This window comes from Saccostrea echinata, unplaced genomic scaffold (assembly GCF_033153115.1).
Source record: "Saccostrea echinata isolate AGI-Se365-2 ecotype Australia unplaced genomic scaffold, CSIRO_AGI_Sech_v1 ptg000052l, whole genome shotgun sequence".
NCBI classification, from domain to species: Eukaryota; Metazoa; Mollusca; class Bivalvia; order Ostreida; family Ostreidae; genus Saccostrea; species Saccostrea echinata.
The window spans coordinates 11,431,078-11,456,784 of record NW_026889801.1 but is presented as its reverse complement, the minus strand read 5'-3'; the positions used below and the strand labels follow the sequence as shown (position 1 = coordinate 11,456,784).

The 25,707-nt window shown below is 33.6% G+C and overlaps 3 protein-coding genes across 3 annotated transcripts in view; 1 reads left to right on the top strand and 2 right to left on the bottom strand.

Annotated features, from left to right (window-relative positions):
- Positions 1-5,269: 5,269 nt before the first annotated feature.
- The window catches only part of LOC133204045 (osteopetrosis-associated transmembrane protein 1-like), a 137,196-nt gene continuing 116,758 nt past the window's right edge, over positions 5,270-25,707 (bottom strand). The window contains exons 2-4 of the mRNA XM_061339832.1: positions 7,661-7,777; positions 7,026-7,197; positions 5,270-6,409 (exon numbers count right to left, since the gene is read on the bottom strand). Of these exons, the coding sequence (XP_061195816.1) occupies positions 6,324-6,409; positions 7,026-7,197; positions 7,661-7,741 (339 nt within the window). The 5' untranslated portion in view covers positions 7,742-7,777 and the 3' untranslated portion in view covers positions 5,270-6,323. The remainder of the gene's footprint in view (positions 6,410-7,025; positions 7,198-7,660; positions 7,778-25,707) is intronic.
- Positions 12,042-14,165, top strand: LOC133204151 (uncharacterized). Its single transcript, XM_061339911.1, has 3 exons — positions 12,042-12,263; positions 12,591-12,734; positions 13,998-14,165. The coding sequence occupies exons 1-3, from the start codon at positions 12,071-12,073 to the stop codon at positions 14,159-14,161; spliced, it is 501 nt and encodes a 166-aa protein (XP_061195895.1). The 5' UTR covers positions 12,042-12,070; the 3' UTR covers positions 14,162-14,165.
- On the bottom strand, positions 15,710-23,960 carry LOC133204353 (uncharacterized). Its single transcript, XM_061340077.1, has 7 exons — positions 23,769-23,960; positions 20,729-20,875; positions 20,106-20,287; positions 19,442-19,560; positions 19,302-19,346; positions 18,583-18,693; positions 15,710-16,767 (listed from the first exon to the last, which is right to left on the bottom strand). The coding sequence occupies exons 2-7, from the start codon at positions 20,848-20,850 to the stop codon at positions 16,672-16,674; spliced, it is 675 nt and encodes a 224-aa protein (XP_061196061.1). The 5' UTR covers positions 20,851-20,875; positions 23,769-23,960; the 3' UTR covers positions 15,710-16,671.

Sequence of the window (25,707 nt, the reverse complement as noted above, 5' to 3'; positions counted from 1 at the left end):
AATAATTTATTGTAAAATTTGTTTTAAATAATTAAAGATAAGAAGTTATGTGATTTACGACTTCAGGGTTTTACATATTTTCTCTTTTTTTCATCAAAACATCCATTTTTGTTGCTAGGCAACGGATAGGAAATTTTCAAAATTATACGCTTCTGAATTCAAATTCTAAAAGAAAAATTCCTCTGCTTTTATATTATATAAACAAGATGTCTCTATCAGGTCCATCATTTGAATAATTAGACATTGAATAATTCCAAAATCAAGGAAAATGCTGAGTCAGCAAAAAAGGAAAAACATGTATATATACCGATATCTATCATACAAATATCTTTAAATCTTATTTCTATGTTTTTTGATTGTGAAAGCACTTAAGATGTTTATCTGAAGAATAAAAGCAATAAAAAAGATATTCCTTTAGTAATTACATTTAATTTGAGCCTGAAAGATAAGATACTTTTTTGTTCATCCAAACTGAAAATTGGCTGGTTGCTAGGGAAATTTCTTCACCCATGTTTCCATGGTAACCATGAACCAAAACATTTTAATTTTACATACATGGTTCATAGTGAAAAACAAAACTATATGTGGAAAATCATCAAATTCTGAGAACCTTCATATATATATGTATCACCTACATGCCTGTACGTTTTGCATAATTTTTACACAGAACTGTACTTGAATACTTTTTTAAAAACTGGATCAAATTCTACGGCCAATGTCTAAAGGTTAAAAAGAATTTATACCCAAAGAAAGGTCTTGTCACAATAAATACACATGTGAAGTATGAAAGCCCTAGATCCAACTGTACAAAAGTTATGGTCAGGGTTAAACTTTGATATTTTTTTTGCAAAGGTGGGTCAAACTCCAAGGTCAATTCAAGAGGTCAAATATATTCAAACCCAAAGAAAAATTTTATCACAAGAAATACACATGTGAAATATAAAAGCCAAAGCTTCAACCAATCAAAAGTTATGGGCAAGGTTAAAAGTTTTTGCGGACAAACAGATTAACAGCTAGACAGACAGACAGACGCATGGACAGGGCAAAAACTATAGCCCGAATCTTTGATTATGGGGGCATAAAAGTAATGGTTCAAATGGCCAGTTGAACAACATAATTCACTACGGAACGTGTCAGTGCACTTAAGAATTAATAATTATCCACAAATCTAGTACCGTGAACTTTTTACAACAATTTAAATTTACCACTGATTTAAGGTAATGCTACGGAAGTTTTAAAAATGCTTGAACAGGCCTTGTATTTCAAATAAAGTTGGATCTGACGATTTTTATTTATTATATAAATACTGCATGTAGTTGAGTGTAACATTGAAAATTTTCACCCCAAGAAAACCATTGTCAACCGAGGCGCAGCCGAGGTTGACAATGGTTTTCGAGGGGTGAACATTTTCAATGTTACACTCAACTACATGCAGTATTTATTATATTATACTGAATGTTTTATACAAATACATATTACAGTGAACCTTGCGCGCATGAATTCTGCGCAGTCAATATTTTTTTGAATAACACCCGTCGTCAAGCAATGTTAACTGTTGCTACGCTGGTGGGCGTGGCTTCATTATTCAGCGGTTGATAGTGTTTTTTAACAAATGTTTCTCGACGAATCAGATTCAACTAATTTACATGAAAGTATAATATTTATTTTTATTATTATTATTATTTATTTATTTATTTATTTTTTTTTTTTCTGATGTTCAATATAGGACGCTAAAGTATGATTTTTGAAGTCTCGCATGTTAACATTTTTGGGAAAATATCGTTACGGAAGTTAATCGTCAAGTTAATTTTTCTCAAAAAGTTAAAATTCTGGGCAATAGAAAAATTAATAGAAAATTATGGTGTTCGGATAAGGCCATTGCAAAAGCTCAACAGCGCGTTCAGAAAAACACGCCATCGCGCTAACACACAACACGTCATCACGCTAACACAATCATACAAAACAAATCATCGCGCTAATACACAACACGCCGTCGCTCTAACACGCTTTCAAACAACACGCTTTTGCGCTAACACAACTTTACACAACACGCCGTCGCGCTGTCACACAACACGCCGTTGCGCTAACGCAACTTTACACCGCAACACCACACTGTCGCGCTGTCACACAGCTCGCTATATAACACAACTTTGTGATAGTGCGACGGCGACACTGTTGTGTGTGTTAGCGCCACGGCGTGTTTTTCTGAACGCGCTGTTGACCTTTTGCAAATGGCCCTATCCTTGACCTTGGAGTTCGACTTGCATTTGAAAAACTTCAACTTTGCCAAAAGCTATACCATATGGGGGCTTCAGCGTTTCACAAACACATCTTGTTTAAAAGAGAATTTACAATCAAATGATTGTGTGTTTTTTTTTTTTTAATTTCAATTTCAACATAAATTAATTATAGTGAAAAATATCCTTAACCTTGTGTAACAAACCTGTAGAATAAAGAACAATTACATTGGAGTGTAACAATTTTGCCTAGCTAGGTCTAGCACAAAGTTGTAGATACTAGTTTAGTGCTTTGAATTTGAATAGAAATTACGGTTTTGTAGTAGAAGTATATACCTTGAAAGGGAAAGGAAATTTCGAACAACTCACTTTATAGTGAAAAAAGACACAAGCACTCAGTGCATCTGTTTAATTTGTACCAATATGCTACATTTGTGTCATTCATTTTATAAAATGTCAATGGAACATCCGGTTCATGTTAACTTTCCATTTACCAATTTCCTGAAATTAATTGACATGATAACATGTTTAGTTCGGGGACATGAATATCTATATATATAGATGGTTGCTTTTTTTAATTTTTGCAGAATTAGAAACTGTTCCTCATGAAGAGAGAAGAAAATCAGAAACCTTTGGCTAGCGAAGATGACATGTTCTATGTTAATATTTGTTTAAATACCTAAAAAGAACAATGTGTATTTTCGTGCTCTGATCGACTAATGTATTTTTAATGCAAAACTTCACAATCCCTGAGAAAGGAAAAACAACAGATCATTTCTTGTTCGAACTAAAACCGTTTATCCTTATCTTTATATCTTTAACATTTATTGTACACAAAGTGGGACTATATATTAACTTTTAATTAACTCACCAAAGTCAGAGGCGGTAGGCAGGCCGGTAGATTCAATCGTATGTTGTTTGACGTCTTATCCGAAAATTTTTCACTCACTCAGCCGAGGGCCAATGAGGGTTCTTTATTGTGCCAACGCCTATTGTGACACGGGACCTGTGACGGTACATATTGTCGTTTCGTACATATTGTCGTCGGCGACAATATGTACCTACCCTCACGGCACAGATTGTCGTCCATCGGTACATATTGTCGCCGTCGACAATATGTACCGAGAAGAGCCTTATTTTCCTCCTGCATAATGGACGACAAAATGTACAGTCAAGCACCAGCACATATTGTCGTCGCCGACAATATGTACAGTCAAGGTCGGCATATATTGTCGTCGATATATTGTTTTGACGAATATTTACTTGAGAAAAGAAAGAGAGATGGACAAACACACACATACGCACGGAGGGAGACAGACAGCATTACTCGCAATACTTTAGGGAGAAAACTTTTTGGTCAGAAAATTGTGTCCAGGATTGATGTACTTCACCATGATATGTCAAAGATACCGTAATTCTTGAGATATCTGATAAATTAGCCTTTTTTTCTTGTACTATATACTTGGAGATTGAATACATGTATTAGTTTTTTTTTTGTTCAGTAGTAAGGATTATTTGGAAATCATTTTTTGCGTTATTCTTATATACAATCATGTGCCGATATAATTGGTGTTGGGGTTGATATTTTTAGATCACCTGAACTGGAAATTCAAGTGAGCTTTTCTGATCACATTTTGCCTGACTGTCCCTCTGTTTGTAAACTTTTCACAATTTCAGCTTCTTCTCAAGAACTACTGGGTCAATTTCAACCAATCTTGCCACAATGCATCTGTGGATAAGGGGCATTCAAGTTTGTTCAAATGAAGGACCAAGCCCTCTTTCAAGGAAAGTAGATGAGAATGTGAAAATTTAATGACATCTTTTAAAAATTTTCTCAAGAACCACTGTGTCAAAAAAGTTGAAACTTATGTGAAAGCTTCATTATGAAGTGTAGATTCAGTTTTATTCAGATCATGTCCATTGGGGGAAGGGTGTGGCTACAAAAGGTGATCAAAGTTTTTCATAGAATATTTAGAAAAAATTCTTTCAAAAATCTTTTTTTCAAGAACTACTGGGTCAAAAGAGAAGATACTTACGTGAAAGCTTCATTACATAGCGTTCAATTTGATGTACTAGGTGGCACGAAAAAGATCCCTCACTGCTCCATGACCCTGAGTGCCAAGTATAGGCACCATTCTGAAACTTCTGGATCCGCCACTGAGAAACAGCAGTAGACCTGTGATTAGTGATGTTAATATGGAAGTATCCTTAGGTAGCGCAGACTCAAGTATTTTCAGATCAAACGGGGCCTAGGGTGGGGCCACAATGGGCGATCAAAGTTTTACATAGGAATATATGGGAAAATTCTTTAAAAATTATCTTCTCAAAAACAGCAAAGCAAGATAAGTCATAATTATATGGAGCATTGCCGTGCATTGTCATGCGACATATTCATATGGACGACAATATGCGCAGTGAGGGTAGGTACACATTGCCGCCGGCGACAATATGAACAGGACGACAAAATGAACCGTCACAATCACGCTGCATGAAATAGCATACGAGACACGTCAGAGTGATTCACACACCAATTACATTCACAAAACTACCAAAAATCAACAAAAGAAATGTTTAAGCAACAATATCTGTGGGGCGACAATATGTACAGTGAGGGTGAGGCCATAATGTCGCCAGCGACAATATGTACATGTATAACTTTTCAGCCGGCGACAATATGTACCGATGGACGACAATATGTGCAGTGAGGGTAGGTACATATTGTCGCCGACGACAATATGTACAAAACGACAATATGTACCGTCACAGACCTCGATTTTTCCGTCCCATAATTTTCACTTCTTTGGTTTAACACGGCGCGGCGATAAAGAATCGAATCGAAATTCTTTCTCCTCGTTTGTTTGTATGTTTACATTTTACAGGGATTATTTTGATATATAGTGGGGTTTTTTAATTGATGGCTAATTAGTACTAAATTTAAGATACATGACAGTCTTTCAGATATCAGTATCCAGAACATGTGATACTGATTAGTTCTGAAGTTCGTATAATTTTTCTTTATATGCTTAAAGCAGTCATAATGCAGATTTTTATTGATAAATAGAAAATATGCCAGAAACACACTTTGAACAATATCACACTGGACTAGAGAAAATGAGCTGAGACTATACAAGTCCTTTTCCAAAGTAGAAAATATGTTTGGGGTATAAACACACAGTATCATTTACTATGGAATACATACATTGTATTCAATGTAAATATGCATGTAGCTGTAACAATAGCATTTATAAACATGGCTTGTACAGTAAAACACGCTAATTGCGAAGTTGCTTTGTTATAAATGTATTTTGTTATATCCGTGAAGTTCATGATACTTTTCAAAACCAAGGGGAAAGAAAATCACTTTGCTATAAGCAGTGTAAATTCATTATAAGCGTTTTCGCAATAAGTGTGTTTTACTGTAAATTGATAATACACATTTATTAAACCTTAGGAATGAAAACTTCCTTAAAAACACTTGACTTATCATTTATTATACTCAGTTATGATTTGTCAAAAAATATAAACGTTTTCTCAGTATAAGATCTGTGTTTTCTGTACTTAAACAGCTTCTAAACATCATTTCACATTTGATACAACCATCTGTATCGTGTATACATGTACCTATTGCAATGATTTTCAAGTTCATATTGCTATTTTATCTTCCTGTATTACATAATTTTCAATACAAATCTTGGCAGTCTATAAATAAATAATTTTCTAATTATTTTTTTTTTTTTACAACAGATATACATCCAAAATATATCCACTTTTGTAAAAGGATACCAGATTTTCAATTGCTCTCAGATATTACATTCAGTTTGATAACTTTGTAATGACTCATACAAAATGATTTTCTTGACATGGAAAAAAGGAAGAATCTATCTTTACATTATACATAAATGTGACCTTGCAGAAAAGACCTACTATAAAGGGGTCAAGTAGTTTAAGCACTACTTATTGTAATCATTTCTTCAACATTTTTTTTGTTGTGTTTTCATTGCCATCTTTGACAATAACATCCCTTTTACTGTAGAAGTCATGTTTCATCCTTTCCTTGAGAATTTTTCCTGTCTTCCTTAGTTGATTTCAGGATATACTATTAACATGGTTTGAATTTGAGTTGGAGGTCATACGAGAAACCTCCACTGAAATTGGATTCTTTAATCTTTTCTCTAGAAATGGAAAAAAGAAATAAAATGATAATTAAAATAAGAAAATGAATTCAAAACTCAATGGTCACTGAGTAATATCTAATGTGTTATTATAATACACATACATGTACATGTACCTTTATTTTTATTATTATTAATCTTGTTTGTTTGTTTTTTTCAATGCAACTGATTTGCCACAACAATATATGAAGGGTAGAAAACAGTTATACTACATTTATTTATTGTAAAAAAAAGGGAATAAGAATATGGCTACTGGGAGATAACTCTATGACCATAATGTAAAGAGAGTGTAATATAGCAGGTTACTTGTTCAATGATATTTTTCACTGAATCGACAAGCATTTTAAGAAGTAATAATTGGACAGTAATTACATACAGTAAAGTAGCAAATTAAGTTATACATAACATAGATCATCTTAATTGCATTTGTCTCATTTAATTTGTTAATAAAGGTTATATTTAAAATCATCCATGAAATTGTTAAACACCAATAATTTATCCTGCCACAAGAGCCAAAAATATCCTGCACTAGCCTGAATGTGCATTTCAAATATCTCTGTCATTTGGACAACCCTTAATCCGAAACCCAACATGCAGAGTAAATAAGACCACTTACGTGTCATGATTTTGAGCTTTTTTCTTTCGCCACAAATGCAGGTGGCTCCGTAGAAGAGAAATGGTATGGTTAGTAGAATGATACTTGTGAGCAGTACGGGCATGTCGTCCCTGTCATGTTTTGTACAATTTAAGTCCTTGGCATCTCCCCACATCAGGCGAGTATAATTCATCTGAAATAATGAAAAAAGAGCTGTAAATCTCTTCATTAAATATGATTTACTGTATAAGCTGCATGCAGTTGCATAAACATCAATTAAATTTGACTATGCATTAACTTTGCCATTTAATTTAATCTAACAAAGATTTAACTGACATTCATCCTGGGTCCCATTTCATGAAAATTAATAATTACATTGCAAATTTAACTTAACTAACAATTATTTTTCTGTTAACACTATCTTTAAAAAGGTCTACAGAATATTTTAACTTCTAGATCAAACAATAAATCTTCATGCATCTAAGTCTTGATTTGGAGTCTTTACTCAGACTTTATATTACAATGTCATTTGAAGTGTGCTAAATAGAGTTCTGTCCCCTGAAATAAAAGCTTTCTAAATCCAGTAAGTGTACTTCTTAATCATGATTAAATCTTCATCATTCTCTTAGTTTTGGACAACACATTTTAATACTTACCATATCAACTAGATCCATACAAATTTTCCCTTTATAACTGGTCCTCATGTCTTCATAATGATCATTGAGAACTAGATACATCTGTAAGCAGGCACTACATACAGTGTAATTGATGAACTGTAAAAAAAACATATTCTGTAACTCCTTGAAAGGTGCAGAAGTCAATTCATTTTTAATATATCCAAAACTCTACATGAAGTACACTCTCTATAGGCATTAAAATTAGGGCATGAAGCAATAACTATCCAATATATCAATGAAGGACATACATGTTTACTAAGATCACCAAATTTTGGTGACACCTTATTTTTCCAAGGTAGCAGTTTCGTATTTATAAGCAAGAAACATTTTTCCACAAATTCTAGGCTTGCTATTTCTGTATATAACCTTAATGGAAAAAATAGATGCAAGAATAAAATTTTCTCGAGCCCTTGTGTTAATGCGCGAAAATAAAGTTCTCGTGAATAAATTAGTGATTTACAGCACTTGCATGGAAATCTGGATAGGTGCCATTGGTGTAATTCTTCACACATTCCGTGAAGTTGTTGTACTGTCCCAGAAAGTCGATGGTACTTGTGTTATACTTGTAAGTCACAGTTCCGTTCTGATCTACACCAATTGATCCACTTGAAAAACAGTCTAAAAAATATAGATTGTTTCTTCATATTTTATTTCTTTCATTAGAATTACTCCTTTATCACATTCTATGAAATCTGTATGAAAATCAGCTATTTTACTTGTATAAACATAATACAATTCACTGTTTACAAAGCAGATGATCATTCTAACCATAATGTTTATATGTTAAATGATAAACATCAGTCATTGACTTTTCATGTTTATTGACCAAAATGTCACTAACATTTTAGTATTATTTACTTTTGTTACAATAGCACTTGACCTCCAGAGTTTACAAGTTCTTTTTTGATTTCACTTTGCACACTTCAGCGATACATGTATCCCTGGGTAAGTTTATAAATCTTAAATGATTGATCCTGAAACTCAAAATGGTGAGACACTCAACTTGCTCAGCTTTTTGGGTACAGTAAAATTACTTATTTTCATGGGGTCTAATTCTCAATGTATTTTAGGAAAAAATGTTAATTCCTTGGTTTTTAACTTCATGGATAAAAAAGTGTTGAGTATTGAAATTTTAACATTTTGTGGAGGACATACACTTGAGGGTCTCTTAACCCATGAAAACAAGAAAATAAAACCCCTACAAAAATGAGTGATTTTACATACTGTTACAGTCTTCTCTTCTCAATTGGCATAAAAATTCTCTCCCCCCTCCCCCCCCCCCCCAAAAAAAAACAAGCTATCTCCTGGCAAGTTTTAGGTCTGTCAGTTCTAAGGGGTTGGCACACTTTACATTTAACCAGAAAATACAACTAGGGCATAATACTGATTCAAAACCTGCACTGTCTGCTCAACAGGCAGACATGCTAATGACTACAAACCATTCAAATTGCGATCTCCAACCCACAGTCTCAAACAAAAAAACCTAGGCGGTCAGATCCGTTATCAGCACAGGACCAAAATGAACTAGAAGGGAAAATAATTTTGGAACCCAACCAGGATTCAATCTTAGATCTTACATATACTTTGCAGATCGACTCTTTCTACCAATTCCCATAAGGCCAAGATAAATAAATAGTGTTTCCTATTCCAGCCCGAGAAAAAATAGGGTAGGTGGGTAGGGAAAACATTTTATTTTATTTTAACATTTTATTAGTTAAAATTCAACTTCGACAATAAACAAAATGAGAAAAACAAAGAGTTCATTTCTTTTTCTAAAAAGGGCGTCTTACTAATGGCATTTCTGTTTAATGTGTATAGGATATGCATTTTTTCAAACACCGAAGTGATCGAGATTTCTAATAGTGAAGATAGAATTGTTCACTTCCGGAAAGATCGACGGATAAATTTTTCAGGGCCGGCTCATATATTTTAGGGTCGGTCGGGGAACCGGAAACACACAATTTATTTATCTAGGCCTAATTGACGAACTCGCAACAATATCACTGAGTAACAGACTTACTGTCGCAGTCTGAAGCATCCCACAGTGTCCTTATCATTGTATGAATTTGTAAAATGGCCTGTACTCTGTCTGCATCCAACAAGAACACATGGCAGCCTCCAATATTCTACAGGTATGTAATTAACTATTAATTATGTTAATTATTCATTTTACCATTAATTTTCATTCTATAGATAAAATTTCTATAAAACACATAGCTAGCAATGTCAGATAATGGTTTTTATACAAGCTGAAGATACCACTTTGACAATTATAGAATACTTTTTTTTTTAAATTGCTAGTTTCTTTCTAACCATGCTAACGGCCTCATGCGTTCTCTTGGGCACGGAGAGGAAAGGTAAGTAAGTTTCTTCCTTGAGAGATGAGCATTATTTTCAACAGCTAGCTTGTTCATAAATTATAGTACATTCTATTATACTACATGTACCATCTTCTAAAATGGGTAAGACTCACCTTCTCTATGTCATAATAAATATTGGTCACTCTTGCATAATGAACAACACACTGTTCACAGAATCTAAGAGGTCTTGCTCGTTCCACTGAACACCTAATAAAATTGGAGGCATTGTCAGCAAAATCATTTAGGTAAGCACAACATGTGTCCGTTACGTTTGATGCTGGAATGACAGATTTTAAGCGCTCCACCTCATTAGTAAACAGTGATGCCTGGTGACGAAAAATATACGCTGTCGATAATTCTGAAGTCAGTGGTTGACATACTTGACTATAAACAAGTTCTATAACAGTCATTAATTGTATTAATATCCATTTTAATCTATTCCGTTTCATCCTCTTCCGTGCTCTACCAGCATCATGTGACTGAAGTGAAAGTAGGGGTCACACTAATAAACGAAGTGCGAGAAATCTAACCGCCTTAAGGTATGTCGCTCGATCCTGACTTTGGTCATATCAAGAAATATGATTTTTTTTTAAAATATATTTTAGATATCTACACAAATAACATAGCTCAAAGTGTGCATATTAGGCAACGGTACATATTTTTTTTAATGATTTGACCTTTCCGCTTCGCACAAACCCTGTCCCATTCGTGAGAAAAATGTAACTTTTATATTTTACCAGATGTAACAATAGCAATAAATGTAATATTGTCTTATGATAAATAGTTTGAATTATATTTATAATTGAAAAAATATTGCAAATTAGTGCATGCGCGTTATTTATCATTATTGTTTATTGTGTCAAAATTTTGCACCAATAGATTTTTTTAAGCTCCTAATTGATCAGGCAATAAAATATTTTCTTATGAACTGACTGCTGTTCGGTTGAAACTATTGTGCAATTTTAGAAGAAAATGAAATTAATTAAGAAGATAGGCCCAGTAATCATGTTGAAGTAATTTTTGAGATGTTGGTCAAAATGAGCAGATTTCAGGCTAAAAACAATTTTAAGATATCTTGTTTGCTTTTTTTTTGGGGGGGGGGGGGGGGACAAGTATGTCAAATAAATTTGCAAAATTTGACCTAAAAATATTTTTGATTTATAATAAGTTACATTGATTATCCTTTGCATTCAATTTGCTAAATGCACTATATGTACAATCTGATTCATTTATAAATATATATCTCTTTAACAATATCTTCAATTCTGAAATATTTAATTAATCTCATTAATTTTCATTTTGCTTAATTGTAATGCGTGCAAAAAATTAATCAAAGAGAACAATATACTAGTAATTCAATGTAAAAACGGAATTAATGCTCTCTTTACTGTATTCGAATTATTGCGCGCATCAATTCTGATCGTCAAATGAATAAATAATATCATATAACTCGATTAACATGATTAATGCATGTGCACAGCATTTCTTTATAGAGAGAGCAACTATACTTCTAACTAGTGATTCCTTCAATTCAATATAATATTCATAATCAGTTCAGTTCTTTATTAACTTTCAGCTTTACAGCTCATCAATGCAAATTAATGCAAACATGACTGTACAAGTAGGTTTACAGGAGAATGTCGTGACAAATAAACCTACATTATTGTATTCAGTTAACAAATACAAAGAAATTCAAATTTAAATACGAAAGTAAATTCGTAATCGTTTATTATATATGATTCACCACCATACACACACGTTTTGTTTATCTTATGTAGGCCTAATAAAGTTTACTATAGCTACACATTTCTTCGCTGATAATGTAAGATATCGTTTCACTGATAACTGATTTAACTGAGTAGACACATAATATCTGGATTGCTTGAGCTTCTGCCTTTATCTGGAGAGATATGAATAAACCTTAATATATAGGAATCGCCTCAAAAAATCTTTGATCACCACTCTGCATGTTATTCGAATTTGAAAAAGAAAACATATTATATTCGAATTCTTGGTGTCCAATTATAAAATGGATGTTTACACCGTGATAGGCTTTGTTACAACATTTGTATCATTCATTACGTACACTGTGTCTTTCTCTGCACCATTTTGGTATTACATTGACCTTGACACACAGGAGGTTTATGGCGGAATGTGGCAAACGTGTGTTTCCAATTATATCACTAAGACGTGTTCGAATAATGTGCAAGGTTATAACACAGGTAACTACAATATACAACCTGCATACATATTTAGGAGAAATTTATTAAGGGTTGGGGATGGGTGTTCCGTCCCCTCCAAGATATCATAAATGGGGTTGTGTCTAATGTCTATAAATTTCCATCTTTTTAATTTTATTAACCCCTCCCCTTTCATTCTACAAAATTATACATGATTGATGCATGATTTATATATTAAATTCGAGAGACTGTCTGTAGATTGTTTTGAATGTTTCACTTATCCACAATATTGTTACATTATTACGTGAAATTGATCTTGAAAAATAATTTTTCTATAATTTTAATTTTTAAATTTGATTTTATATATAGGATGGAAACCAGCCTACCAAACCTTTGGATGCCTAGCACTCATCTGTGTCATCCTAAATCTTATATTGATGATTATCTTTGTGTTCAAATGGAGGCACAAAGACTGGCTACGTAAAGCTATTATTTCCGTATCTTTTGCCACTGGTGAGGAGTTTTAATTCCATATGAATTACGAGTAATGAAGAATACTAGTATACTAAATGCTCGTAGCGGAGGATTGATTTATTTCAGTGTTTCATTTCTTTATTTTGCATGTCAGAGATTTTATCGCCAAAATAGAATATAAATCTACTCGGACGGTTGTACGGAAAATTATGATAAACTCATGAAATGATTGAAGATCGAGATCATTAATTATCTTGGAAGAAATCATCAGGCCCGTAGAACGATATAGTAAATTTTCCTTTAAATGCTGGTTGCCCCCCCCCCCTCCCCCCATTTTTTGTTGTAAATTGTTAAAAAAATGTCTGCACTAATTCCTCTGATGAAATCCTTGTATTTGAGATATATGTAATAAAAGCATTTTCAAATGATTTAAAGAAATTTACAAATCATTTATACCAAGATCTTAATTAATTATTGCAAGCAATAATTCCACCACAGTATCGTCTTTTACTGATTTTTATTTAAAAATTAAAAGTACATATGTCATTTTCTTTGTGTTGGAGAGGACAACATAAGTTGGTATTATTTGTGTCCAATCCCACAATCGCATCATCTTGGGTCTTTCCGTCGGAGGTCGGAAAAACAACCTCTAGGTTGTTTTTTCGCTTGTCGGAAGTTTCGATTGTCCAATCTTATTGATTATGTTTCAATAAAATATGTTTAAATCATTAAAAGTACACACTTTTTTATTTAGTAATTAAATAAATTGAATTGTTGAGAGAAATAATAGAATTAATATTGATGCAAACATTACAATTATCATTACTCGTTACATCCCATGGCCGTAGGAACGTGCCCCCCCCCCAAATAATTTTGCCGATATATAGATAACTATAGAAAATATAGTTACTACTAGCTTGTGCCCCCTCAATAAAAAAGGTCTGATGACCCTTTTTTTTTTTTACTTGTCAAGGAATTTTTTTGTAGTTGATAGTGCCCCCCAACTGAAAATGTATGGCTGTGCCCCCCCCCCCCCAACTGAAATTGCTTCCTACGGGCCTGCATCCAATTATTGCACTCATCAATTTTGGTGATCCACACGGTTGAACCTGCTTTCAACTTTATATATACATGTAGTAATTTTTTTCTTATGTGATGCCACGGTTCGGTTCGCTTCTTTTTAACAGTCAATTCTACATCACTGTAGTTTCTAACTTTCTCAATAATTCTGAAATATGAATCAAGTTTTGTTTTTCTTTACTTCTCCCTGATATAAAACTTAAACTTTATATTGTATTCCAGCTGTGATGAGTTTTATATGTGTTACGATCTTCGCTGCCAAATTCAGGAATCCAGATTATAAGACAGAAGATCTAAGCTTTTGCTTTTACCTGGCCATTATTGCAATTCTGACATCTATATGTACAGGTGTGATTGTGATTGTTGGGAAAATTAAAGGAGAATGAATATAAATACCTAGTTCCATGGAGAGTATTTCACTTATTTGTGACATTGAAGATACTAAGGCGAATGTTGGAATAAGGCGAGCCATGCTAAAAACTGAGAAAGAAGCACATATCCTAATCTAAGTCATCCAATTCTTACGCCATATCACCTGTCGCTTTCTGGTGATATCAAGCAATACAGGTTTTCTCCTATGAAAGATAATCCAAACTGGCTTCTTAAAAAATCAGACCAATCCAACAAGATGGAGAATGTTCCAAAAACGACTGTGATCTTTGTGAATTATCCAGGGTTTATATATATATATATTCTATCTTTAATGATGTATAAATTAAAACCGTTTTACCACAATAAATTCTTACTATGTAGGAATTTTTCTGCAGTTCTGGCTGTATACATTGAAAAAAAAAATGATTTATTATTTTGTGAAATCCGAGTCAACAAGTTGTATCAAGATATTTGGGAGGGGATCATGCTCCTTCTCTCCTACATGCGTGGATCTAGAGGGGGGTCGTGGGGTCCGGACCCCCCCCCCCCCTTTGAAATTCGCAGAGTCATTAAATGTATATACATGTACTAAACCTACTAAAAGTGACCTTGGACCCCCCCCCCCCGGAAAATACGGAAAGTCATAAGTATGAATATAGGTCTGAAGCTTCAGAAGTCAACGACTATTCCCCCCTCCATACACCCTCCATACACCCACACGAGATAGGTTTATCACGTTTGGGAAATGAGTTAATTTTTTTTTTTTTCAAGAAATTTCTGGGTGGAAATTTTTTTTTTACTGGGGTGGAACCCCCCCCCCCCCCGGAAAAAATTCCTGGATCCGCACCTGTCCTATCAACCCAAAAGATACGGCTGGGAGGTGGGGGGGGGGGAATCATGTTCGAATCCTTCTCCCTAATCAACCCAGAAGATATGGCCGGGAGGTAGGGGAGAGGGGATCATGCTCTTTCTCCCCAGTCAACCCAAAAGATATGGCCTGGAGGTTGGGGGCCATGCTCCTTCTCCTCAGCTTGTATACTCCATAAAGATTACGCTTGCTTATCAAGATATTTAGGTACATTGTATACGTGTAGTAACTCCCCTCCCAAAAATGCCTGCATTCCATTTGTAATTCATTTTTCAACCTCAAATGAAATATAATTGGTATTTGAACAGGAATATATCTGTCAAATACTTTAAACCACCAAATATTCGCAACACATTATTTTCACGAGATAGTCTAGTCTGAAATATCCGACGTTTTCCAGGCTTTTAACGATTTTGATATTTGATGTGCCTGGCAGTCAAATATCAAAATCATGAAAAACGCCTGGAAAACTTCAGATATTTCATACTAGAGATAGTCATATTGTATTTATAAGAAAAACAAAATTTTCGCGAATTTTGGTTATTATTCTATATAATGTTAATAATATTATTTTAACTCAAAAATAAAGTTCTCATTAATAAAATGTGATTTAAAGTAAAAACATTTATAACAGAGAAGCCAATTTAGTGACTTCCATTTTACATGTAGTAAAGTAAAATAACCGCATGTACTATTTAAAATTTTTTTTATTTCAATGTTTAACAAGTTCATGTAGAGTTGTACAAGCAAACAGTTGTGAAGCTAACAACCATATTCCCTGATGGAAGTGAGTCTGATAAGTTATAACCATGAATGGCACCGAACAAACTGCTTCAATTTGATTCATTGCAACAATGTCATTCAAAGAGTATCCTCCAAAAACTTTTATTCAACTTGGGTTATCAGGATTTGGTAGTTATTGGGTTTAATCATTAATGACAGTGTAACAATTGTTGCCATTTTTTGCGAAACAATTACCCATACTGAAATTTTACAAACACTATCAAATAAATTAAACTGAAAGACAACAGGTAACAGAAGGCATACACAATAATCAATAATTTAGCATTTCAATTGTGCTTATATGTATTTTGTTAATTTTGGTAAGTTTGTTTATTGAAAGGTAATCAATTCATGGTTGATTTTTAAAATGATTTTTGTGTATTAAAGAAAAGGATATTTTAAAAAATCATCCCAGATTATTCAAACATTCCCCTGCACCAACCAGAGTTTAAATGCTCCCTTTTCTATTGTAGAAACTCAAACATTTTATTGCAGGAACTCAAAAATTCTACTGCAAAAACTCAATAACTGGTAAACTCAAAATCTGTATATGCCAATTGTGAATTTATAGTTTCTAAAATCTTTCCACAAAAAAAAGAATATACATGTAAATGAAATTCTTACAATACTTTAAACAGTGACCATTAGAATCATTTTTTTATGAGGATGCTAATAAATACACCAGTCTAGAAAAATAAATGTATGATCATATGAACCAAATATCTCAACATTCAACAACTATAATGAAATAGAAAATTGATTTAAAAGTCTACCATGTACCTCCTATATATACATTAATTGTCGGAAATATCACGAAATGTCAAGGACAGAAAACGAAATGTCAAGGTCAAAACAGATAAGAAGACTACAAGGTCAATCATGGGGGAACACTGTTTTCAGCCAAGGACGAGGTATATACTGAGCACCGTCAAATCCCTCAAAATAATTCTCTATCCCAGGATGCATAATCTGAAGAAAAAAAAAACAACTCATGAATAATTTTTGTCCTGAGGCATCTCTTTAATTATTTATGTTGAATAATTCCTCAGTCTCTAAAATTAATAACTGCAGATTAATTTCAAATACAGGTAGCTAAAAAAAAAAAAGTTTTGTATGGTTTTCATGTGATTGACAAATGTACATTAATCTTTACTGTCAGAGTTGATAATGTTTTCATGGTATATTCCCCCTATCATTCAACATTATATCTGTGTTAATGTTTTCCTGACACAAGATATTATATCAATGTTTTCCCTACATTACCTTGACAATTATATAAATACTGCATGTAGTTGAGTGTAACATTGAAAATTTTCACCCCAAGAAAACCATTGTCAACCGAGGCGCAGCCGAGGTTGACAATGGTTTTCGAGGGGTGAAAATTTTCAATGTTACACTCAACTACATGCAGTATTTATTATATTATACTGAATGTTATATTCAAATACATATTACAGTGAACCTTGCGCGCATGAATTCTGCGCAGTCAATATTTTTTTGGAATAACACCCGTCGTCAAGCAATGTTAACTGTTGCTACGCTGGTGGGCGTGGCTTCATTATTCAGCGGGTAATAGTGTTTTTTAACAAATGTTTCTCGACGAATCAGATTCAACTAATTTACATGAAAGTATAATATATACATTTATTGACTGGGGTAGGGGGTACTCCAGTATGCTAGAGGTTCACGGTGATTTACTTTTGACTTGGTATATAAGGAGCATAGGGATGTTAACTGAGGATCTTACTTGGAGTAAGTTTGGGGGCAAAATGCATTTTGTCATACCATTTTGTTGACATGAGATACTATATCAATGTTTTCCTTGACATTAGATATTACAGTGTTTATCAATGTTTTCCTTGACATTAGATATTACAGTGTTTATCAATGTTTTTCTTGACATAATGACATTAGATATTACAGTGTTTATCAATGTTTTCCTTGACATTAGATATTACAGTGTTTATCAATGTTTCCTTGACATTAGATATTACAGTGTTTATCAATGTTTTCCTTGACATTAGATATTACAGTGTTTATCAATGTTTCTTTGACATTAGATATTAAAGTGTACATCAATGTTTTCCTGACATTACCTTGACATTGAATATTATATCAATGTTTTCCTGACATATATATCAATGTTTATCATATACTTAGTAGTAAATACACCAATTCTGCACTGTGCGATACGGGTGACATCACAATACCCCATATCAAGGACCGGTCCGAAAATCCATATCACGTATCGGACCGGCGGGCAAAAATCCGTATCAAACCGGAAGAACGTTTGTTTAAAGTTTAATTAACTTGATTTTATTTAAATATACATGTCAAATATTTCTTTACTAACATCTGTGGATTTAATTTGTTTTCAAAGACCTAAAATTTGCTTTATTAGATTTTAAAGAAAAAGGTCATAAACATGCATGAAACATTCTTCAATGATTTTATGTGAACTCACATATTAAGTATTTTAAATATATGATAAATAGAATACTACATACTGATATCCATATCATATGTCATATCAGCCCTCGGGCCCCTTGATATGGGGCCTGAGGGCTGATATGACATATACGGATTTTAGTACGTAATATTCTCTATTTCTCTGACATTACCTTGACATTGATATTATAATATATATGTTTTCCTAATATTACCTTGACATTGAATATTAAAGTGTCTATCAATATTTTCCTGACATAACCTTGACATTAGATATGTCAATGTTTTCCTGACATTACCTTGACATTAGATATATCAATGTTTTCCTGACATTACCTTGACATTGGTAATTATATCAATGTTTTCCTGTGGAACATAGGTCAGCTGAGGGGTCATTCTGTCCCTTGTGTCCACAAGTATGGCATAGTTAGGTTGAGTCCTCCATTGCTGAAATAATCAATTTATCATATTTTATCAAATCTGTGTCTATTTCAAATTGAATAATTCTAAAAGCATGCTTAAAGTGTGAAATATGCTTAGGACATGCCTTTAAGAACACTTGGCCCACCCCCCCCCCCAAAAATGAAGCATAGATTGAAACTGTGGAATTATTTTAATTTGTGGGCACCAATGTTCATGGACAACCAAATTTTTATTGGTTCTTGGGGACATAATTTTGTGGGTAACTCCAATATGCAGAGGATTCAAAGCATTGATACTTTTACAAAGTTTGTTTGTGTGGATGTAAATTCCTGAAAAAGGGTTACCCATGAAATCAATGATTATTGGTTCCCCACAAACAATGCTGATTGCAAAGTAGCTCTCATCCATATCTATCAGCATATGAAGTTTGATAAAAATATCTTGGATAGTTTCTTTGAAACTGAGCTTTGAACAGAGCTAAACGCAAAGTGTGACGGAAGGACAGACGGAAGGACGGAAGATGGACATGACAAACACTATATGCCCCAGCCATATTCATGGCGGGGCATAAAAATGGAGTGTGTGTGTGTGTTGGGGGGGGGGGGAGGTGGAGGGGTTGCAGGTTGACTTACAGGTTTATCTTTTCTATGGTTCTGTTCTATCCAGCTCTCTGGGGCCTGAAGGTGAAAAAAACCATCATTCTAAAGAAACATCTTTAGTGTGATCAAAGAACATTCTTAAAATCTCAACAATTTGTATTAATTTTCAATACCCTGGCCTGTGGATCCCATGCAACTATCACCCCTCGGTAGCCCCAGATTTTGTGACGTATCACCTGACCCACTCTATATTTTACCTCAGGTGACCTAGGAGTTCGAGGCTCTGTAGAGGCTGAAAACAACATATACTTCTATACTTTAATCGACCTAATGCACAAAAGTGCATCTTTAGATTACAGCATCTTTTGACTGGAATTAGAAAGATTTTACCATACATAAAGTGCACAAAGAATTAAATTAAAATCAAAATCATGACATGATTATGTTGAATATATGGTTACAATATTCATTATTATAGTGTATGACTACAATTTTTATTTCTAGTTTTTAATTTCTGCAATTTATTACATAGCTACAAGATTTGGAACAATATATATGTACACCATTTTATCCTATAGTTCAGTAGACATAGTGATAATGGAGGTTAAATACAGAAATAAAAAAAAATGTTATAGTAAATTGCCATGACTAAGTTTAGTTTTTCCTTTAAACCATAATATATTGTTTTCAGTCAATGATTCCAAATTCTCTTTAATAATGTGATATATGACAAAGTCCTTTCTTTAAAAAAAAAACAACAGGTGATTGCTTTATGCATTTCACTATAAAGTATTACTTTGTCCTATGTGTCTAAATAATGTCACACTCATAACGTACCTCCAAAATACCCCTCTGGATCCTTGTATTTCTGCACCTCTACAGCGGGGGATTCCCCGTTCAGTTCCTCTTGACTAGCGTAACTCTGGGGCTCCTCCCGAAATATGAAGCTCATACACCACTGCTGCCATGACTTCCAGGATAAATACTTCTCCTTAAACCCAGCTGCACTGTGGAACAAACTAAGGAAGAATGTGTACAAGTTAGAAACTTAATAGATACTCAAGGACAAAAGACATGCTTTGCATTTGATTAATCAATTCATTCTACTTTGAGTTTATGCTTCTTTTTTTTAAATACAACTTTGAATTCTTAATATATATAGATTGGAAATAGAAATGTTAACTTGTATTGATTAATTCATATTTTGTCTTTTTTTTCTTTCAAAATCCTTGTTTTCCAAGCAAATATAGCAATAAATGACTGCAAAAATACCTCAAATGTACATGTACTGGTATTAAACTGGGTTGAAATGATTCAGATAAAAAAAAATTGTAAATGAAAAGAGCAATAAAATATTTTGAGTCGGGCTAATATTTGTGGGTTTTAAGGGCAAACAAACAATATATTAATTTAGGCCTAACATTAAATTGAAATGAATCACAAACAAAGACAAGACTGACTTTCTGATTGCATAGCTTCGTTGAGATTCATTGGTTGACATGTATTTAGACATGATGTATTGTAACGGAACTGCCATCAACAGCAGTCCCAACTGTAAGCCAGCTCTTCTGTCTATCGGCATTGTGCTTTATTTCCAATCCATTCATCTAAAATAATAAACAGCATTTTAAATATAAATGAGATGGAAATACAAAACTGGACTAGAAAATAACTGCATGCACATGACATAGGTAGCTACAGGATGGAGGTCTCTAGGAAAGAAAATTCCAGACAGACACCAGAGTCTGTCCAAATTTTCAGTTTTAGAGAGTTACCGTCCTGCAGCAAATGACACAGGTACAGCAAAAACTCAAAAGCATTAAGTAACTTAACACAAAGTATACATACCTATTTTATCAAAATAAAACTCATAACCTCTGAAGACTTTATGTTTCCTAAACAGGCAAATTTACTGCATGTGAATTGTTTTGTAAAATCAATGATTGCATGTTGACAATTATGCCTATGCTGCATGTTGTCAATTATACCTATGCTGACTCATTGTCTTCTTTAAAGATAAAAGAAAAACTACACAATTCAGTTCGATGTGTAAATAATTCAGAAATGTCATGCACATCAATACTTAGGATCCCCATTTCTTCTTGAACAGATTTATATACAATTCATTACTGTATAGGTTGTAAGAGTTACTGATGTTACTTTTGACAAGATCTTCAATTATTTCATGTAAATAATTAATATGAATAAAGTTTTCACAATGAAACTTGACCAGGTCCTGTAAAACACTATTACATTTAGCAATGTAATATCTTGAATGATTTAAATTCAAATATAAACTGCACCAATGTGATTTTTTTTAATTACACTCAGGTGCCAAAAGTATGTCAATTTTTTTCTTTTCACTATATATTTCATTGGAAACCAACATTTTTCAAAGAATTGTTAAAGAGTAACCCTTTGATCGATTTTAAAAAGGTATAGATTAATGAATTCAGAATTTCTCTAGCTTTTTGGTGATAATATTAAAATATTTTTCCAACCTTCTGTTCCTGAGATTTGATTTTAACAATCCAAAGTAAAATTTTTCGACCCATATATTGCAAGAGATATATAGTAGAGCTCTATAAAATATCTTTATGTTGCGATTGAAATACCTACATTTTACAAATGAGTTGACAAAACATTATTTCAATGAATGTCAAAAAAAGCCAGTTGATTCTGCTTTAACCTATATAAATTTCTTCAAAATCTGATAAAAAATGACATTAGAAAACCTTTTCAAAGGAAGTTTTGTTTTCAATGAAATATATAGGGGAAAAAAATAAATTGACATACTTTTGGCACATGAGTGTACATGCTGAAAAAATGCCCATTTAATGAAATAGGTATGACTTAGTAGCTAAATAAAGCTACTTTGAATATAATTAAGTTAAGCTTCTCACGGAGAGGGCTAAAATAGGCTATGCCTCTGCCCAATCTCATTCAGTTTTTGTGAATAAAGTTATAATTTCATGTATTTATGATCAAGCTTAACAAAGTTAAGTAATTCAAGCTACATGTACATATCTTACACTAAATCTTGTGATTGTACTGGACCTGTTGACTTGAATAAATTACCTTGCTGTAATATCTGAACATGACCAAGATGATATAAACCTGTCCATGTGTGAATGTGAGCATCTATTAAAAATTACATTCAACAGAAAATTTCATGAATTTGTTTCTGATACTTTTTTCAGCAAATGTATTGATGACTAGCCTAGAATCTCACCATGCCCTTTGAACACCAATACCACTGAAATACTCTTGCCTTGGGATAACAAAATGACCATCATGATTAAGTTTAAGGTACTGCATATTTTCATACAACACATGAATGTTGATAAATTAGTGTCTAAGGAGGGATTAGCTTTATAATGATCTCCTTGCATTGGGACCAAACTTTATCCTCAGGATCGAACAGCAAAATATATATTAATGACTTTTGCATATGCAATAGGAAAGGTCAATGTGACATACCCGACCGCAAAGGAATGGGACAGACCACACCCTGATTTGAACCCAGGCCCCTAAATCTCCAGTCAAGTGCTCTACCAACTGAGCTAAGTGGTCACCGGCACCACCATATTCCTCCCTCCTTAAAGGACTTTGGCCCCCAAAGACTCCAACCCAGGCATTCCCTTGGCAGGTCTTTCACCTGTCACTTCAGGGCATAGTACTGTTAGAATAATCTGTGTCTCGGGACAGGCCCTCACCACAGTTAGAATGCCTCCCATATACCCGTAATGTAGCAGAAAATTGCAGAATCGCTTCAAAATGATTTTGGAGAAAATTAATGAAGCTGCATTGAAAATAACAGTCAAATTAATCATAACAAACCTTTTTTGAGACTGTAAATACCTATCATCTAAAAATTTAATCCATATAATGGAAGAATTCAACACTTTTTCACCAACGTTTTTTACTCGTTTTACTCCTATCTATTCAGGGCATGGCACAACACTAAATGTAATCGAAGAGGAGATGAATGCGACAGACCAGACCAGGATTCAAACCCGAGCCCCCTGAATCTCGAGTCAGGTGCCCTAAGAACTGAGGTATCTGGCCACTGGCGATCAAACCCATCTGACCACCACACAGTCATAGGCTACTAGTAATTAAAAAAATTTATAGATGTCTCAAGAAATATAGAAATGATAAGGCCAAACCACAAATTCTCACTGCTTATTCACAAGGGCTTGCTCCTGGAGTGTAAAGAAATATTTAATTTCAAAAAAATCTCACACTAACTACTAAAACTTTAGTAGTTGGTATATGATTTTTTAATTAAATATTTCTTTAAAACTCTGCATGCTCTGGGAGCAAGCCCCAATCAACTGCCATTCAGAGCTTAGTTAAATATTTTGTGACTGGTCTCCCTACTGGATTTTCAGTAATGTCTGTTGAAGGATAAAAGTTTATGGTTTTTGCAATTAAAGGAAAAAGCAGTGTGTCAGCTGCTTTACTTGAATCATCAATTATGCAAAAATTATTGACTACCTGCTCTAGGTGTTTCTCTGTCAAATTACACAATCAACGACAGAGTCTTCAACATTCCAAAGTCTGTTATTCTCCCATCATGTCCAACGAAATCAAAAATTATAAATACGTGTTATAGGCTACCGTTTTTAGTTTTTCAAGTACTAAATTAAGGAACAAATCACGAAATGCCACGATATTGTTGACATCGACTTCTTTCTGGTTGTCGTAAAATTAACTGGTGCCCATTTATTTTCTTTTATTGCTGCTAGTTTTATGCCTCTGAAATCTATTTTCATAATACCGAAACTACTAGACTAAGTTTAGTGTCAAAAAATCCAAAGGAATTTATTTTTGATATGTGTGTGATAAATCGTAAAATTTCACTGCCGTCGTAAACCCAGAGGTGGTAAAACTCACCTGAATATTTTTCCCCCAGGCCTCAAGACCGAGAACAGACTTAAGTCAAAATTTCAAATGAATGTAACCACTGATAACTTCTGAAATAATTTTGATAATCAGACAAAATTTTCATCATGTGTTTGTATTTAAATATTTTATGTTTTAACCTACAAATTGAAATGAATAAAATACTTGCAAATAAATGTCTTCTTTATCTTGGTCCAACATAATGTTAAATATACTTTAACCCTTTTCATATTGTGTCATTCACTGTAGATTTCCATTTAATATGAAAAGGCAGATATAACTCATAACTGCAGAAATTAAACTAAAATGGAATTAGAACTCTCCAGTGCTGAGTGTTTAGAGCTTCCTTAATATATGTGGCCTTTAGCTAGTCTGTGTTTTTTTTTTCCATTACATACTCAATCCTAAGCCAAATTGTCATAACTTGATAGGTCAGCAGCCTGTAGGTCATTGTTCATTAATAAACAATAGTGTGATTAAAACAAAATATTTGCAATTCATTGTCAGTGTTTATACTTCTTCATCCTTTCTGCTGTATTGTCTGTCAAGATTCCAAAAGAAAGTTGGAGACAAGGGGAAATCCTGGGTATCTTGCCATAATTTTGTTTATTTGTTTGTTTATCACCCCTCTCGAGAATTTTTCCCTCATATGGAGATGCCACCACTTGCCTGTGAAGAGCTGCAGATTTTGATCTATGCCCGGCACTTACGGCCTTTGAGCAGTGAGGGATCTTTGTGCCAGCACCTACTGCAACACGAGACCTGTTTATTCGGTCTCATCCAATGGATCGGTCTCCACGTCTCACAGTTGGTTTCAAACCCGCGACGTAAGGATCAACTAGCTCTTACTCCGCGACTCTGTTTAGAGCAGACACTCGATCACTGTGCCACGCAGGCGATTCTTGACATAATAGTAGAAAGACTACGCTTAAAGACTATGCATCATATCTCTTTGAATGAAGCATACCTCTTTGAATGATTAAGTTTGAAATAAATAGGGTGATGTAAGTAAAAATGTTTTTCCAACATTGCTACCATGGAGATGAGCAGTGATATATACTACAGTATTTCTGGATATGTTTAACTCTTCAAACCTCATGATACATTGGAATATTAATGTCTAACGTATGTTAAGATGGCCTCATGCGTCCTCCAGAGCACGGAGAGAATACCTGTAAGTAAATGACTGTGATTTCTCTCGTCATATGTATATGTCGCACTTCCATTATGGAGTCAAATAGTGCAATTTTTTAACAAAAGGCAAAATGCCGTATTTTATGAGAGAAGATGCAATAAACCTTTCTTCCTTAAACTCTCTGCAGCAACTAAATCTTGGTCATCTACATGTTTTGTCTGCCATTATTGCATTGAATTGTGGTAGTGAAAGAATTCTGGGAATAATAAATCACACAAAAATTTGCTTGACGAACGTGCAGATTCCCGTTCAAATTTCCATTGTTCTTGCATTTTAGTTTATAGAGGTCTCTGCAACAACTACAAAAGTACAGTCAAATCTTGAACTTGTTGGGAC

What these genes read in the sequence shown, in the direction of transcription:
- LOC133204353 (XM_061340077.1), bottom strand. Translation starts at nt 20,850, where the DNA reads ATGCCGATAGACAGAAGAGCTGGCTTACAGTTGGGACTGCTGTTGATG. An exon ending in CGAAGCTATGCAATCAGAAA is followed by an intron (nt 20,288 to 20,728) that starts GTCAGTCTTGTC and finishes ATTCTTCCTTAG; the next exon opens with TTTGTTCCACAGTGCAGCTG. An exon ending in CATGGGATCCACAGGCCAGG is followed by an intron (nt 19,347 to 19,441) that starts GTATTGAAAATT and finishes TTTCACCTTCAG; the next exon opens with GCCCCAGAGAGCTGGATAGA.
- LOC133204151 (XM_061339911.1), top strand. Translation starts at nt 12,071, where the DNA reads ATGGATGTTTACACCGTGATAGGCTTTGTTACAACATTTGTATCATTC. An exon ending in TGTGCAAGGTTATAACACAG is followed by an intron (nt 12,264 to 12,590) that starts GTAACTACAATA and finishes TTTTATATATAG; the next exon opens with GATGGAAACCAGCCTACCAA. An exon ending in TTCCGTATCTTTTGCCACTG is followed by an intron (nt 12,735 to 13,997) that starts GTGAGGAGTTTT and finishes ATTGTATTCCAG; the next exon opens with CTGTGATGAGTTTTATATGT.